We start from the raw sequence: 18,109 nt of genomic DNA, 5'->3' as shown, positions 1-18,109 counted from the left end.
ACAGCGGTGATCCAAAATGTGTATTTATGTAGTTTACACGCATGTACATACTAGGTTTATTTGTTGCACTAGTGTTCTATAAAATGTCACAATAAAATTAATTATATAAGCAATATTCAAATTGAAAAATATCTGCACGACATTCATTTGGTTTTCAGGTGTTTATATTACATGTACGTTTTAAGTTTATGTTTTACTTTTAACTCTTTTCTCTAAATATTCATAATTCTTTCATATTGCATTTAATCAATACTTTTCTGCTTGAAGGTTTATATAAAATTTCTAAATGCTAAACTTGTTATAGCGACTTTAGTTGAACATTAATACTAAATGTTACAGAGAGATAGCCTATGAAATCAATTATATTTTGCAATCTTATCTCTGACTGCAATTATATTTAATAATCATCAAAAAAGTATTCTACTTCTAGTCAATCACAAAATATATTATGTTATTTGATTAAACTTCCATTTACTACTATACATGCAGGTTTGTTATTTTGAGATCCCTTCTGGCTACACATTTGGAATAAAGAACTTTTTTTTATGTACATATTTACATATACAATAACACATTAGTTGCATACATGATAAAATGGTATCATGTACCATGTACATTATACCTTGTAACCTGTTTATTGTATAACATAATATGAGGGGAATTGTGCACTCATGTATACATTCTGGTGAGTAATTTTCTAGGGAAAGGTATATGACTGAATAGGGCACATTCTAGGCTTTTCGTTGGTTACATCTGTTAGAGCATTTGCTTCTAAGGAGTTTGATATTTCAGAGGCCAAAATTACAACAATTCGTATTGGCCCCGTATTGGCTACCCATAATAATGGTATAATGGACCTATAATGGAAGTCGACCGATGCATCCACTTCCACTCTTCCACTCAGGTTTAAACTGTACTGTGCGTAGAATTGATCGAAAGAATACAGAGAGGGGGTGGTATAATAAAATCACGTTACATTAAGTCTGTACGAGTTGAAATTGCGGCTGATGTCAAGGAACAATTCTTTTTAGCGATTGAAGCTGTAGCCTTTCTCTGAATTAGAGGAGGATCAAGCTGCATTCGCTTGGCAAAATGGCTTGCAACGCTAGATTAGGCGTGTTGAGGTAAACGTCTCTGATGAACTGGTCAGATCAATTTTAACTATGTAATGGTTTGCAGAGAGTGATATTTTAGTATCAATACACATTTTCCTTTGTTTGCTAATCTATGATTGAAATAGGAGAAATATTTGCGATGCTCCAATATAAGCCTTACCCCGACGCAGACTGTACTTTGCGTGTAAAATTCATCATTCATTCGTCGTTTTTTCTATATTGTGTTAAAATTGAGTTGACTAGTGATTGCAATAGTAATAAAAATTACGAAGTAATGCTTGAGCATTTTCAATTTTTGCAGGAAACATTTTTGTTCTGCAAGTAAAGGTGTGTCTGCCTACAAGGCAGCAGAGTGTCAGCAGTTGAAACAGCCCTTAGTGCTGCTTAGCAAAACGTCCAGACCACTTGAAGATCATGAGGTATACTGTGCAACCAGTATTGTATTGCATAAAATTTGTTTTAATGTGTGTAGTATTATGTATGCATTCAAAATAAAATTACATCTGTCTGTTTCTTTGTAATATTATTGCTACTTTTGATTAGTTTTGATATGGATTTAGGTGCATTTGCTTTTTCAATAACTATATTGTATGGTATGTAAAGACAACAATTATATATCATAGATCAGGTCATTTGTATTACAGGTAAGTTCACAAGTGGTTTAAAACACTTATATTAAAGAAGTTATTTTTTACCTGTTACTTGCCTGAATTCAAACTTTTTTTCGAATTGTGAAGTTTGCGGTGAAGAAGCGTTACCTTCACTTTAGCAAACTTTGCTGTATACATTCTGATAAAAAACTAAAGTATAAAACAGGCCAGATGCTTGTTTTAATTTTTCTCTTAGAGTGCTGAGAAAATGTAAAAAAACTGCAATTTTATACAGCTCGACTTTGTCTAATATGGTTTCAGAGAAATAACAAATTTTGTATGCATTTTTAAGTTACCTCTACTCTTCATATTTGATACCATGTTATTTCTATTCCAACCTCTAATTTCTAACCCTTTATTGATTTTCCAAAATTGTCAATAATGGCGTTTTTGACGATTATCTTTTATTATACGAATGAATCACAACAGCAAAATTCTGTTCATAGTCTCAGCATTATGATTTTGACATGAGTTTTCTTTATACCCTCAACACTATCATGAGTTTGTTACGCTCGTCATCCATAGAATATCTTTGCCAACATTCCTCAACAGGTACTTGTTAGATCTGATAGTTGCAGACAGTCCTTAACAGGCACCTGTTAGATCCACTAGTTGCTGACAGTCATAAATAGGTACCTGTCAGGTTTACAAGTTTACAGTCCTCAACAAACTCCTGTTAAATCTACTAGTAGCTGACAGTCCTCAACAGGTGTCTGTTAGGTCTACTCATGTAGATGTGCTTGAAATTTTCATTCTGATTGTATTTGCTCTAAATAATTAAGTTGTTTGTTTACACTTTTACTTTGTTTTTATGATCAAATATAACCTACTGTTCTTGTCGGAACACGACTTGGGCACGAGTTGATTTAAAGTAATCTTTTATGCCTAGATTTAGATGTTCAAAGCCTCAGGTAAAGTCAGTCTGGATAGCGACTACCAAGCCCATTCATTCACACAGGAAACAGCGTTTAACTGTTGCTATTCTTATTATATGTTGTTTGATCTTAACATTGTTATGTATTACATTTCTGTTAAGGTACGGATCAGGAACAGGGCATGTGGTCTCAATTTTGCTACTTATCTTACTACTAGAGGAGAGTATCAGGTTAAACTCGAGCCTCCATTTGTTCCAGGTACTCATAGGCAGTCTTCTAAAGCATCTAGCTTCACCCTAATAATGGAAAGTTTTTAAAAATATGACGAGTTTAATTCAAAGGATTTTTTATGTTTTATAAAAAATAAGTTATGTTTCATGAAAAATTATAGCTTTTTCCTGGAATATTGGCAACTTGACTGAAAAGGTTCAAAATATAACACCGATAGCCTTATCCATAGTGTCTTCACACTTGATGTCCTCTTACATGCTGTCCTCACCCATGGTGTATTCACATGTGATATTCACCCACATGGTGTTCTCAGTGTGATGTCCACTCGCATGGTGTCTTCATACATGCTGTCATCTTACATACTGTCCTGATCCATGGTTTCCTCACATGTGATATTCACCCACATGATGTCCTCAGTGTGATGTCCACTCACATGGTGTTCTCACATATGATGTCCTTAAACATGCTTTTTTCTTACATACTGTCCTTACACATGGTGTCCTCACACTTGATGTTTACCCACATGATGTCTTCACTTGTGGCGCCCTCACAGAAGATGGCTTCACGCACATTATTCTCAAAGATAATGTTTAGACATGTACTGCTATCACTTTTTAAATATCAAATAATTTGATAATCAACATTTGTGAAGTTTTACACATGTGTAGGTACTGAGGTAGCAGGTGAAGTGCTGGAGGTAGGAAAGGACGTAGCAAGTCTCTCTCCAGGCGATGTAGTGATTGGTCTATTGGAGACGGGAGGTTTGCAGGAGGTAGTAACGGTGCCTGGCTTCATGTTAGACATAGTGAGTGATTATAGATGGAAACATACTCTCTTTATGAAGTACACATAACAGATGACATTTACTCTAAAGGAAAGCTATGATTTTAGGGAGCATTAACCAAGGTAGAGTTGAAGGCCAAGCGTGACGTAGATTATTGTAAGTTGGCCAGTTTGATTGTCAATTATGGCACAGCTTGGATGGCTTTAACAAGAAAAGGATTAATAAAGGAAGGGTGAGTCATTTTTTACCGCTTTTTTGCTCTTCTCTGGGTCATTGGTTGTAGCTAACAACTTTCAATGATACTGTAATTTAACTGTAGCTGATACCTCTGTATAGAGTATAAGTGACAGAGTTACATAACAGACAGCATCTGTTGCTTCCTAATACATTTATAGTAGCATAAAATGTCATGAGATTAACATCAACTTTTTAAACTTTAATGTTTTGTCCATTATTGTTTTGTACATTTATGGCAAGTATTGCATCTGAACTCTTGAATCTGTTTTTACATTGATGTGTGCAGGACTTGGTTTACAGACAAGATTGCTTCTGGAAAGACACTAATATAATCTTGTTCCGTTAAACAACATTTGGTTATGTGGAGTTGCCTTCTTTACTTAAAAGTTGACTTGCAACAAAATTCACATTACAGTTATTTGGTATTAAAAGATTCACCATGTCTTACTCTGTTGTGTTGTAGGTGCAAAATATATGGGAATGTGATTACAAGCTCTTAAAAGCAAAAAAACGAACATTTAAACGCAGCCACACGAGACCGCTGTAGTTTGGATTCGCTTTCCAAAACGGCTCAAATGGGACGTAGTTGTTACAGGATGGTTTCTGTTTACACTTTCATGCAACCTCATTCGTCGAAATATTTTCACAAATATACTTCACACATTCAATAAAACCATGTCTATTGTTCTTACAAGTCTGTTTTATCGTCACCGTAATGCTGTAACTTTTAGCACTGATATCTTATAACTTACCCTAAAAAATCGTTTAACTTTTTAACCTTAGCTTGAAAGAGTACATATCATTGTCTGATAATCATGACGAGCCTGTTGGTCACCTGTGATAATCGAAAAGTGCTGCAAAAATTATTTTCGAAGTATTGGGTCACATTATCAGATTACGACTTGATGATTAGACCAAACCGAAACAAAACTGTAAAGTAGCGAGCATCTATATTTGATACGGGGTCTTCGGTAAAACCTGAAGTGTTTGTCATAAACTAGTGCTACGAAACGTTTCATATTGAGCTTTTTACTGGCTTTTCAATTCACGTGAGAACATCACGTGACAAGACGATAACCAAACTGTAATGAATACGTCAGAGATATAAAGAGATTCCAATCTATGGCAGCTTTTCGTTTTTTAGCTTTTAAGAGCTTGTAATCACTTTTCCACATATTTGGCACCTACAATACGAAAGAGTAAGACATGGTGAATCTTTTGATACCAAATAACTGTAATGTGAATTTTGTTGCAAGTCAACCTTTAAGCAAGTAAGGGCAGTCGCTTGAAGAATTTTTCTGTGATTTTTCTCAAGTACATATATGTCATTTCCATGGCGATATGGCGGAACATTCTGAAGATTGAGAGCTCAGTTCCGGTGGTTGTACTGTCTTGCCCATTAATGATTTTATTGTCAGAATCTACATGTTTTTGCAACATATCTATAACAGTTATAGTTTTAACAGATTAGCCGAGCCTAACTAGAGGATTTTCTTACAATCAAAAGTGTGTTGATCGGTTGCTAATCAACAGCATTTTTGATAATGGTAACAGTAACAGCATCGGTTGCTAATGGTAACTCGTAATATTTAACCTAAGCAGTTTTGTCCATTCTAATTTACTTCCACACACTGTAAGATACTATTTTGGTTTCGTTTATGTAAAGACTCGGGTCTTTTTTTGATGTTGCTAGACAGCCTGCTGGCCCAATTACTCATGCATTCTTCATGAGCTGAAATTGGCACAATTACTTAAACCATCATATTAATTTTGGCTTAGAAAGCTTTTAAATTTTGTTAAAGTCTAATTTGGAGGATTACATCTGAATGCTTACAAGCTGCAGTAACCATAGCCATGTGTATGTTATATGCTAACCAATGTGAGACGTTGTGATAAAGAAATTTGACACTTCGGTCATCTTGTTCACACCCAGAATATATGTTTTGTTTGTTCAATCAAAGACGATGGCGGCCATTTTGCTTCAAGTCTCTTCTTCTAGAAACCTCTTTATTTTAGATCATAGTTTAATCTGCTCGTAGTGGTTTATTGCCGTCTGATTGTTTCTATGACTTGTTACTGTGCTCAGAGAGACGGTCCTTGTAACTGGCGCGTCAGGAGGAGTCGGTTTAGCTGCAGTCGAGTTAGCAGCCAGGATATTCAACTGTCAGGTATGTCAGAAGGCTGCCTATTTTGCTGCTAGAATATTACCAAGTGTACATTGTAAAGCTAATCCTTGAATTTTTGTACGTCTGCCTTCAATTTTGATTTCACTAATTATGAACTGAAATAGTCATCGGTCTTCATAGGTTACAGAGAAAAGTTGCGCTTGGGATGTCTTTTAGGGTCATCCAATCAGAGACCTGGTTAAGGGTGGCCACATGTCATTCAAACCTAATTCTCCCAAGCGCACATAGCTCAATGGGAGCAGCTGAAATTTGTAAAAGCATAACTATGGAAGTAGCTGTGGTTCTAGCTAACTCCTGTTATTTGCAGAGTCAAAATTGAATTAACTTAGTGTAAAGAAATAAAGTGAATATTAGAGTCGCTAATAATAAGTTGTCCAATCAAAATGAGCTTATGCTGTATGTCTCTAAACTGATTATGACTGAAGCTGTTCCACATCGTTTCATACATCGTTGCTGTTTTACCATCTCTTAAAGTCTTTTTCAAGTACAATTTTTTACGTCACGTCATCACCTTACTATTTTGCTCTCAGTCTATAATTGACTAATTCATGACCCTGAATTCAAGGCTAATTTTAAAGATCTGAAAAATATTGTTCAATAGATCATTTTAGAAGACCTCTTGTTTTAAATTGTGCATTTTTGATCCAATTTTCTGTAATGGCAAGTTATTTGTAACATTAATTCTTGTAATCACTACACAAAATTACAACAAAATGATGTAGTTGGCAGTCTAAATATTACTATTATAAAATATGTAAGTCTATAAGTGTAAATGTAAGTGTAAACTGCAGCAATCCCTCACTGTGCGCGGTTAATACTAGCGTCAAAGTGAAAAATCAAAGTCCACGAAATAAAAACTCGTATCTAATTAAGTCATTTTTATTGTATTTTAGGGATTTTCTTTTTTTTTTGTATTCTTGTTACAATTTTGAGGGTCGAGCGCATTCAAGAGGCATAATGAAGGGTGTCAGCACTTTGCATTTTTACACTTCGCAAAACTTGATAGAAAAATAGCAAACTGCAACTACTCCTATCACGATGATGCAATGACGCTCGCGGAGAGATCTTACTGGGCCAGAGTATTTTTTAATTTTCTTAAATTTTTAATGTATTAAGGAATAATTGTTACTCGCGAAGTGTGGAGACACGACAGCTGAACCACGAAGTAGCGAGAGTTTACCATATTGTCTTTTAGGATCTTGAGCTTTTTTCAAATGTGACCATATAATACATGAGTAATGAATAATGAAGTAGGGTTTGTGAAGACAGCAAATGATATAATAATACATTTTAGGCTTCTTTTATTTTACTCCATCATGAGAGTTTCTCCTTCAAAACACATTCAGAAGTTATACACACTTTCAATGGGATTACCTCTATGGCCATAGTTTTGGTTAGAGTTAAGTTTAGTGAAGTACTTTGAGACTTGCACCTAAGGCTTGAGATTGACATCTGACTTGATTGACTCGAGATTTGGCATCTCTAAGGCTTCAACCTGGTAAAGTTGAAGCTTTAGGTTTAAGGGTAAGGCTTTGATGCTCAGGTTTTTTGTATATTTAAGATTAAAAGTTAATTTGCTTAATTTTAAGTGAATTAACACAGAAATGTCTTGAGTTGAAATTGATAAGATGACTGACTTAAGGCGTCTGTAACATCGATATTTCTTAGTTGTGGTCCCTCAGTAAACACCATTATTCATCAATATAATCTATCATTGCTCGCTATTCCAATTGGTCAGGTGATAGCAGTATGCAGAGATGAAAAGTCTAAGATGGTCAAGCAGTATGGTGCTCATAATACCATAGACTACACCAGACAGAATATTCGAAAGGAATTAAAAGAGTTGGCTCCCTCTGGTGTCAATATAGTCTTTGATGCCGTTGGTGGAGACGGTGCTGTAGACCTTGTCAAAAGGTTGGTCTATGTCCTTAACCAATGATACAATGGGAAGCCTTAACAATAGGGACAGACTGCAAATCTGTTGAAGACTATTTGTTGAACTGTTGTGTTGGCAGTTGAGTGCGCTGCTTTTAGCTACAAGGATGTAAGTTCAAGGACAGACAATGAGCTGAGGTCTTTTTACTTCTTGTAGTTGGTTTTTATTTTCCAATTTTTTGCCCAGTCCACAACAATGCCAGTTCTTAAAGTTGGTAGTTGCTTATAGATTAAAGGTAGTAAGTCATCCTAAGTACATTCCTAAGTGATTCGTGGCTCTCACACACAGAGATGATGATTGGTCAACGTCCCAATTATAAATTTTTTACAAAGTTCCCTCAGCAAGTTTTTAACCGCTACTCACTGTGGTTGTTTAAGTAAGATGATATAATACAGTATTTCCTGCTGTGTGAAGGTAATTACTTGTCTCTGACTGACCTTCAGAAGGTATTTGGTTATCTTTGACTACCTTTAAAAAGGAGTATTTAGTTATCTTTGACTACCCATAAGTAGGAGTATTTGGTTATCTTTGACTACCCTTAAGTAAGAGTATTTGGTTATCTTTGACTACCCTTAAGTAAGAGTATTTGGTTATCTTTGACTAGCCTTAGTAGGAGTATTTGGTTATCTTTGACTACCCATAAGTAGGAGTATTTGGTTATCTTTGACTAGCTTTAAAAAGGAGTATTTAGTTATCTTTGACTACCCATAAGTAGGAGTATTTGGTTATCTTTGACTACCTTTTGAGTAAGGGTGTTCAGTCATCATATACAGTACACAAGTATCAGTACTAGAAGCTGCGAATGAATGTCACCATACAATAAACTTCTCACTGCTTTACATTGTTGTAGTCTAGCAATTGAGGGAAGATTTATTACTATTGGCTACACGGCTGGAATCCCAAAAATTCCAGCTAATATTCTTCTTCTGAAATCAGCCAGTGCTGTTGGTCTTTGGTGGGGCAATACCATGCAGACAGTGCCCGATGCCTTCAGAGAGTCAGTGGAAACGGTGACTAAGATGTATTTGGATGGCAAGATTAACCCCTATATTCAACAGTCATTTCCTCTTGAAAAGGTCAGGCGGACATTGTCTAGTGTTTTCTACTGTAAACCAATGATAGTGCTAGAATGGGATGCAGTTTAAGCGAACGGAGCTTTCAAAATTCAAAGGTTAACTTGCAACAAAATTCACATTACAGTTATTTGGTATCAAAAGATTCACCATGTCTTACTTTGCTGTGTTGTAGGTGCAATATATGTGGAAATGTGATTACAAGCTCTTAGAAGCTCAAAAACTAACAGTTAATCACAGTCATCACGAAAACGCTGAAGGTTGGAATCCCTCCATTTTGATGACGTACTCAACTCGACGGGATTATTATTTTGACACGTGATGTTGTCACGTGAATCGAAAGGCCAATCAAAGGCTCAATATAAAACGTCTCGAAACACTAGTTTATGACAAACACTTTGGGTTCTACCGGAAAGTCCCTATCAAATATAGATGCTCACTACTTTACAGTTTTGTTTCGGCTTGGTCTAATCATCTAGTCGTAATCCGATCATGTAACCCATACTTCCTGCCAAATGGCGTGAACAATTTCTGCAGCATTTTCCGACTATCACAGGTGACCAACAGACTCCTCAAGTTTATCAGAGGATTATATGCACTCCTTCGAGCTAAGGTTAAAAAATTAACTAATTTATAGGCTAGGTTTTGAGATATCAGTGCTCAAAGTGATAGCAGTACAATGATGATGAAATAAACGCGTAATTACAATAGACATGGTTTTATTGAATGCGTAAAGTATAGCCTATTTGTGAAAATATTTCAACGATTGAGGTTGCATGAAAAAAAACAGAAGCACATCGTTTTCAACTGCGTCCCATTTGAGCGGTTTTGGAGTGGGATTCCAACCTACGGCGTTTTCGTGATTAACTGTTCGTTTTTGAGCTTTTAAGAGCTTGTAATCACACTTCCACATATTTTGCACCTACAACACAGCAGATTAAAACATGGTGTTCAAACCTTTTGATACGAAATAACTGTAATGGGAATTTTGTTGCAATCAACCTCTAAAGCCTGGTTCCCATATCGATTGCGAGACTTAGGCGGTAATATTGTGCAGCAAAACGCTTGCGACGCTAGGTGGCTTATCTTCACATGAAGCTTCATCGCTAATAATGGCATAAAAATGTTTGCTCGCCACGCTGTTTCGATAATGCTGACTTTCACCTGCACAGTGCATTTCGAGAAGGTTTTGCCTGCGGCTCTCCGCAAAATTTGAACAGCACTAAACTCTTCTGTCGAGGCTGGCAACTACCGGCGATACCCGGTGCGTAGGTTCCCATTTCAACGCTAATAGCCTGCTGTGCTGTCGCCGGTGCTTTGCGACGTACATGTATATGGGAACCAGGCTTTAAGAGCCGCCACGTCTAGGGCTTGTATACACAATACGAGCTCATTTTTGAGCTGATGGCTCTAGTTATAAGATTTAAAAATAACATGCCTTCATTTTTTTTACATGTTTTTTACACATGTGTGATCATGTTCCTTCGCGGATTTCAGTCATGTCCTTCACAAACAAATGGTCTATATAGCAGCTTCTAAAGGCAAGAAAAATTCCACATTGCTCATTGAGTTATTGAAATTAGCCTTGACAAGGGTAATGCTCACACAAACTAACTCAGTAGGCTTAAAATGTGAATAAAAGGGAGGGAAATGACAGTGGAGTGGTGTTTAATCAAAGAGTAGGGAGATTTAATGAAAGTGAAGGGAGAGTTAATGAAAGGAGAAATAGCAAAATAAGTTTTAGGTTTTAGCTTAAGATAATTAGATCACTATTAAGATCCCAATTAATAATTTAGAAATATTAGAGAAATTGTTTACAAGAACATCTATGAAAGTGAAACAGATGTTCAACAATATAAGTTAGGTCAACACCAGTTTCCTCTTCATTAATCAATTGTAAAATGGTGTTACAATAATTCGTGGGCTATTTTACAAGATGAAGCTACATGTATATTTTAAAGACGATTTCAACTATTATTATTAAATTATCCCACGACCAAACAAGAGCGAAGCGATTGATTGGGAGATTTATGATAAATGCACATGTGCACACAACTCCCGAAAAATTATCCGTTAACGGACGTCACCAAACCCTTGCAACGAAATTCTATCAACAAATTTAAGTATTTTTCAGTAAAGTCGTTTAAGTATAAAAATGATACAAAACGCATATAAACCTATTTAAATATGTTACCAAGCCTTTGAAAGGTTACCGCAAATTCCTAAAACTAACCCATCTGATCGGAATATACACAAATAGACAGATTAATTTGGACGAAAATCGCCACAAAACGCTTGAAAAGCTTGGTTTAATAAAAGTTAAGACTGGAAATTGAAACGCCGAGCGACAGAGAATAGAACGATAAAGTCGTGCGCATTTCACGAAAAAATAACGTGCATATTTCACCAGTCTATAGCATTGTCGAAGGTTTCTGTAATTAACGTAAGAGTACTGAAATCGTTTTATTTTTGCCGATTTCAAAGTACCTGACATTTTAGACTCTTGAGTACTTCGGCATTCTAACTGATGTACAACGCAGTGTAAGTAAAGGAAATGGCAATGATATTTTTTTCTAACGATTCTTATGAGATTTTAAGATTATGAGATTATACTTATGAGATTATAAAAACTATGACGTTTTTAAATGTAAACAAAATTGTGTATTGGTTTTATATTATTACTATATTAATAATATTGGTTTTTCTAATAATATCAGTGCATTTTACTTCTAATATTGGCCAGTATTGCATTTCTCCTATTGTAGGGGGAGAGATATAAACATATAATCTTTTCCTTTCATTATTGCTATTTGTTGTATATAATAACACCCACACCCAGTACATTACAGCTATCATTGCAGTTATCCTATTGCACTGCAGTGCCATTTGACTGCTAATATTGCATTTCTCAATCGTCAGTACCCTTTTTTTTTCCAATATCTCTTTGGTCGTGGGCTGTATGACAGTGAAATTTCTAGTGTAGCTATAAATAACAAAAACTCCCATCATATAAAAATGGCAGTATTAGTGAAACTTTGTGACAACATTGTCTTAGTCTCCCTAGCATTGTTGAGTTTGTAATTGAATTTCCTCATCTACTATCTGAGGATACGATTGACAGAGCATGGTATTCAATATGCCGCTGAACCATAATAAGGCCAAACAGCTGGTCTAACATTTACTTTCGGTATATAACTGATAAATTATCCATTACCACAAATATGAGAACACGCCACTTGAATGACTTAATAATATAAAACCTACATGCAAATAATTCTATTTTTTTCCCAAATTGTATTCATTTATTACATGTGAACAAGTCACTTAATAATGTAAAACTTACATGTTAATAATTCTATTTGTTTTCCAAATTAAATTTAAATAATCCCTACTTTTTTAAGCCATGTGAAATACAAATTAGCCCAAATCACTGTGAAGGAGACGCGCTTCAAATCTTTGAGTACCCTGAAGTATCAAAATTACCACTGATTTTTATACATCTCTGTCTGCTATTCATTATTAGAGTAACGACTTCAGTGTATTGCTGGAGATGGTATAGCAGTTTCTTTAGCTTCTCTCAAAACTTACCCCTTCATCTTTGTCATATCGTTGATGAACCTCGTTTTGTATTTCCAGTTAACAGTATGAAATGTTGATAACTTGTATAATTTAAGTTTATATTTGAGTGAAACTTGCAGCTGGGAGATTCTCAGCTCAGAAGTAACAGGCATATGCGTTGATTCAACAAAACAAATTGACTATAATACAAATGAAACACTGATGCACAACATGTCACAGTGTCAGGGTGGTAGTGAGAAAGCTGATAGTACTAATACATATTTTAGCGTATATCAGTGTTGTTGTATATTATTGAACTTCTGCCCATATCTATCAATCAATTGAATACATCAGAATAACTTATTCTACTAACTAATATGTTTTGAACAGGTAAACGAAGCGTTCGGTTTGATTTCGTCAAGAAAAGTCGTTGGAAAGCTGGTGATAGAAATGTAGAACGTCTGCACCAGTTGGCGATTATCCAAGACACAGCTTGATTGGAGACATCGATTATTCATAGAAGTGTGGTGAGGAGCGATGACTGTACTGAAAGGATCGATTGTTATGGTCATTGTTTAACTTCTAGGCAACAGTCAGTAGTTTGTATATTTATGTTTTTATATTATTTTTAAACATTTCAAAAGTGAACCCGTGACCTCACTTATATACTTGGCAGATCATTATAAATACCTGGTCACACCCTATGAACATGCTATCAAGGGCTATTCTCACCGGTATTCTCTATTGTAGAATTTAGCAATTAACTGTATTCGAATACGGTTAATTGTAGTCATTTCTAGTGAAATGTATTTCACTAGTTGCCTTGATTCATAACGATGTCACAAATTCACCCAAACAGATGCTCGGGTATTTTACACAAGTTTTAGTGAGTCCAATATCATATTACTTTGGCAAGTTGTACTCTACCCACAGCAAATCATTGCTACAAGCTCCAGTGATTGTACAAGGAGTTCTACTTTAGCAATATTTTTGTAATTAACAATATATTTGAGAGAATATATTCCGAATTCATATCTAATAAATAAAACATTCCAAATATGACCCGCAGCAGATACGTAAGTACCATTGGCAGGCTTTGCAATCACTTTATGGAAATGTTATATATAAGCAAGTCACCTCAAGATTTCATGGGTGTAGACTGGAGTTGGCTTCACATGCTGTCCAAATCAAGTATTGATGGGCAGAAATTGCTATAATTCAATACCATGAAAGTTGAGCAAGAGGTATGTAAGTAGTGATGCTCGTATTGCGAATCAGGTAAATTTTATAGATGAGCATGCTGCGGTTGCTGCCGTAGGCTGCTACGGCAGCAACCGCAGCATGTAGGTTTGTTCAACCACAGCATCTTCGTAGGTTGTGCTGCTTTAAGTTTCTTTGTAGCAAAGGAAGCTACTTCACCAGCTTTGTGTGTTGATGTAAAAAAATTGTGAGCTGACCTTGGTTAATTATAGTTGAATATTGCATAGTGCCACTCTGAAGGCAGCACCATAGCTCTATCGTTGCATAGCTGAAGTCAATTGATCTCTGATTTTACTCAATCCATCTAGCATAGTATCCACCTTCTCTCGGCTCAACTCCACGTCGACGAGTTCCGTTTTGTTGGTATTACCGACACCCTCGATCTGCCATACAAGAAAGATTTAGCATTCAAATATCCATGTCTATTCACACTCAACTCGATACAACAAACTAGCTGCAATAAGAGAAGTGCGAGCTCAACATCTTGCAGTTACAGTCCAACCCTAGACTTTGAGATCAAGATAAGCAGAGCACAATGTCTCCGCTACTGATCCTCTTTCTACCTCTCTGGTTATCTTTAGCGTTCAACCATTTTGGTTCACAAAATACTGACTGTATATGGTGTGTGGCATGGTATACTAGTGCATTATTTTGTTTTTATTTGCTGTTAGCATACAACGGAAGCTTTTCTTCACTAAATTTACTAATAAAAAAACAAGGTTGGGATGCAAGCTGCTACGACAATACTTTCACAGTTTACCCTTCTATGTTAAGTTTTACAAGCTCTCGTATATACATTATATGGTGTGAAATAATACAAACACGCTTACAAAAGTTGTTTTGTAATCTTGAAACAGATAAAATTACTTATGCTATAGATAATGTTAATGGAAAAATTTGTTACAGAATTCACATGATTCTAGCATAGAATGTTGCTAAAAACTGAGGTTGGACTGCACTAGCATATTAACATTGTTTAAAACAGTAAATAGTACATCACCCACTAACAATGTTAGAGCACCTGCACCACTTGCAACGATCTGCCGTATTGATAGTATATGCACTAATATGACAATTATTACATTTTGTATAACATACCTTTAACTGCAGAACGCAGCTAGGCTTATTGGGTAGTAAAGCATCGAGTGTAGCGCTGTCTGAAGTGCTGTTCACCTTGCACTGAACATCGATCAGCATTGGAAGGGTTCCTACAACCGTTGAACTGATGGTAAGATAACAGGCCAGCAGACGGCTAGTTCAGACATAGTTCACACAATAGTGTTACTCTCCAAGTAGAAAGAGAGGTTTAAGAGAGAAAAGAGGATCAGGATACAGAAAAGCAAATGTTCAAAAGTGCAATACGATTAGAATAATAGAAACTAGAGAGAAAAAGAAATTATAGCGAGATAGAAAAAGGTATGAGAGTTAATTGAGACGGTAAAACAGTTTTTGGTAGGAGACAAGGAAGGAAAAATGAAGGGTTTAACAGAGATTTGAAAGTGAGAAGAGAAAAGCATCTTTACTATAATAAGAGTGACGTCCGTCGCCATGCTTGAAGGTTAGGAAAAAGATTGTATGGCACAGGAATCAAACTCACACATGCAGCATAGCAGTCTGTCTCGATACCATCCAAGTCACTCAACCACTCTGCCACATTTTGGAATCTCAAGGCGGACCAGGCTGCCTAAGTACTAATGTTGCTGAAAATTGAGAGGCTGAATAAGAAAAACTGAAAGTTACGAAGGATTATTAGTAGAAGGGAATTAAGACCCAGTAAAGTGGAAAAGGTAATCGGGAACGAAACTGGGAGATAGAGGTAGACAAGAAAGCAGTGCCATAACGAACAGGATGTGTATAGAGATAAACCCATTCGACAGAATCACTTACTGTTAGAGTTTGCAAGCGTTACTTTCCAATCTGAAAACCTTTTAGCTATTATGGAAGACAATAGCTCTTTAAGGTCTGCGTGAAAATCATCTGCCAACATACGATATAAAAAAACTTTGAAATTATTGAGCAAACAGGCCACTATAAGAAGAATATTACTAATAGTAAAAACAGCATACGTGACATGCAACTGGTAAAAAACTGGAACTTGAAAAAAATTAGAATTTTTAGAAGGTCTCCCTTATACGAGTTGAGAATAAACAAGAGATGATAAGTCCTAAATCTAAAACATTCAACTATACAGCCAGACTGACCTACCAAGCTAATCTGTTCCAAGGTTTGAATCAGATGCCAAAATTATCATATGATGGACTAAATACTCTAATGAAAATACATTGTGCTTCATTTAATACACAAATGATAAAAATTGAATATTCAACATTCAGCATTAATACGAACGCATTATATCAAACTACCAGTGAATGCCTAGTGGTGCATGAGCAATAAAATAATTACTTAATGAATTTGAGCAACTTAACTGGTAAGCTAGTAACTTAAGCTAGTCTAAACCTTTACTGTAGTAAAAGCTGTGATAGAAGCCAGCTAAAAAACCGTTGCGTTACACATAATGATCAAGTGTGCTAGTTAATAACCAATCGTATTTTCTCAAGCGCTTCAAGCACGAGTATTTTAACCGATGTAATGAATATGTGCACTATTATTAATCACTATGGGCAGTTGGACCCATAGTGTGATGGGTTGGCTTGCCTGTCTGCAGACCTGCAGGTTACATGTTCAAATCCTATGCAAAGCAGATTTTTTGTACTTGAAAACTTTAATTGTAGCTGTAACTGGACAGACAAATGACAGACAAACACTGAGATTTATATTATACTAGCTGTGCTTTCCGACATTGCCCGGGTATTAAAAATCAGCTTATAAACAATGAGAAGTAATGAAAGTTGCTTGCCACTTACTATTAGCCTGGCACATTGCCAATGGAAAATTTGAGGAACTTTACTAATGAGAGCTATTCGCCTCCATGACGTTATGCAATCACCCTGCATAATACGCAAAGCCGTTGGGTATATGCTCTCATATAGCGACATACATTATATCGGCTAGCGAACAAATAAATCTCTGTGGCCTTATTGGTACGGCGTTGGACTGGCGAATGGGAGGGTCTGCGATCAAACCTTCTTTGGTAAGGATTCTTTATTCCAAGATTTTAATAGCTATAGCCAGAGAGACACACATACGAACACACCAACTCTGAGAAATATATAGAGATAAAACTATTTAAAATGCTATATATACAAAACTAAATTAAAAGTAATAAACCAAATACAGTGATACTAAAACAGGTATTTATCGCCACAATGCCTCACATTAAAGTCGGTGAACTGAAAAGTAGCCTTGGTGACCCGAGAGACAGACAGTACATAGAGGTAATGATAGAGATATGACAGCAGTGTAACATATGTAGCCTTGGTGACTCGAGAGACAGACAGTACATAGAGGTAATGATAGAGATATGACAGCAGTGTAACATGAACTACATGAACATTAAAGGTTGACTTGCAACAAAATTCACATTACAGTTATTTGGTATCAAAAGATTCACCATGTCTTACTCTGTTGTGTGGTAAGTGCCAAATATGTGGAAATGAGATTACAAACTCTTTAAAGCTCAAAAACGAACAGTTAATCGCAGCCACACGAGACCGCCGTAGTTTGGATTCTCTTTCCAAAACGGCTCAAATGTGACGTAGTTGTGAGAGATGGTTTCTGTTTACACTTTCGTGTAACCTTATTCGTCGAAATATTTTCACAAATATACTTCACGCATTCAACAAAACTATGTCTATTGTTCTTACGCGTCTGTTTTATCGTCATTGTAATGCTGTCACTTTTAGCAGTGATATCTTATAACTTACCGTAAAAGATCATTTAATTTTTTAGCCTTACCTCGAAGGAGTACATATCATTGTCTGATAATCATGACAATCCTGTTGGTCACTTGTGATAATCGAAAAGTGCTGCAAAAATGATTTGCGAAGTATTGAGTCACATGATCAGATTACGACTTGACGATTAGACCAAGTCGAAACAAAACTTTAAAGTAGCGAGCATTTATATTTGATATGGGGGTCTACGGTAAAACTCGAAGTGTTTGTCATAAACTAGTGCTACGATAAGTTTTATATTGAACTTTGTATTGGCCTTTCAATTCATGTGAGAACATCCGTGACAAGACAATAAATAAATTTCATGACTACGTCAGAGAAATAAAGAGATTCCAATCTACGGCGGCTTT

At 35.9% G+C, this 18,109-nt stretch overlaps 1 protein-coding gene across 1 annotated transcript; it reads left to right on the top strand.

The window, feature by feature from the left end:
• Window positions 1-1,042: 1,042 nt before the first annotated feature.
• On the top strand, window positions 1,043-13,673 carry LOC137394548 (quinone oxidoreductase-like protein 2 homolog). Its single transcript, XM_068081272.1, has 9 exons — window positions 1,043-1,124; window positions 1,417-1,534; window positions 2,802-2,898; window positions 3,540-3,676; window positions 3,763-3,887; window positions 5,979-6,060; window positions 7,817-7,992; window positions 8,865-9,090; window positions 13,036-13,673. Exons 1-9 carry the CDS (start codon window positions 1,093-1,095, stop codon window positions 13,099-13,101), a joined length of 1,059 nt encoding a protein of 352 aa, XP_067937373.1. The 5' UTR covers window positions 1,043-1,092; the 3' UTR covers window positions 13,102-13,673.
• Window positions 13,674-18,109: the final 4,436 nt, after the last annotated feature.

This window comes from Watersipora subatra, chromosome 4 (assembly GCF_963576615.1).
Source record: "Watersipora subatra chromosome 4, tzWatSuba1.1, whole genome shotgun sequence".
In the NCBI taxonomy this organism is placed as follows: Eukaryota; Metazoa; Bryozoa; class Gymnolaemata; order Cheilostomatida; family Watersiporidae; genus Watersipora; species Watersipora subatra.
The sequence above is the reverse complement of the archived record's forward strand: the minus strand, read 5'-3'. Positions and strand labels throughout refer to the sequence as shown.

Excerpts from the sequence above, each read along its gene's own strand:
- LOC137394548 (XM_068081272.1), top strand. The coding sequence starts at position 1,093 with ATGGCTTGCAACGCTAGATTAGGCGTGTTGAG. Across the intron at positions 7,993-8,864 it reads GCTGTAGACCTTGTCAAAAG|TCTAGCAATTGAGGGAAGAT; the intron begins GTTGGTCTATGT and ends ACATTGTTGTAG. Across the intron at positions 9,091-13,035 it reads AGTCATTTCCTCTTGAAAAG|GTAAACGAAGCGTTCGGTTT; the intron begins GTCAGGCGGACA and ends TGTTTTGAACAG.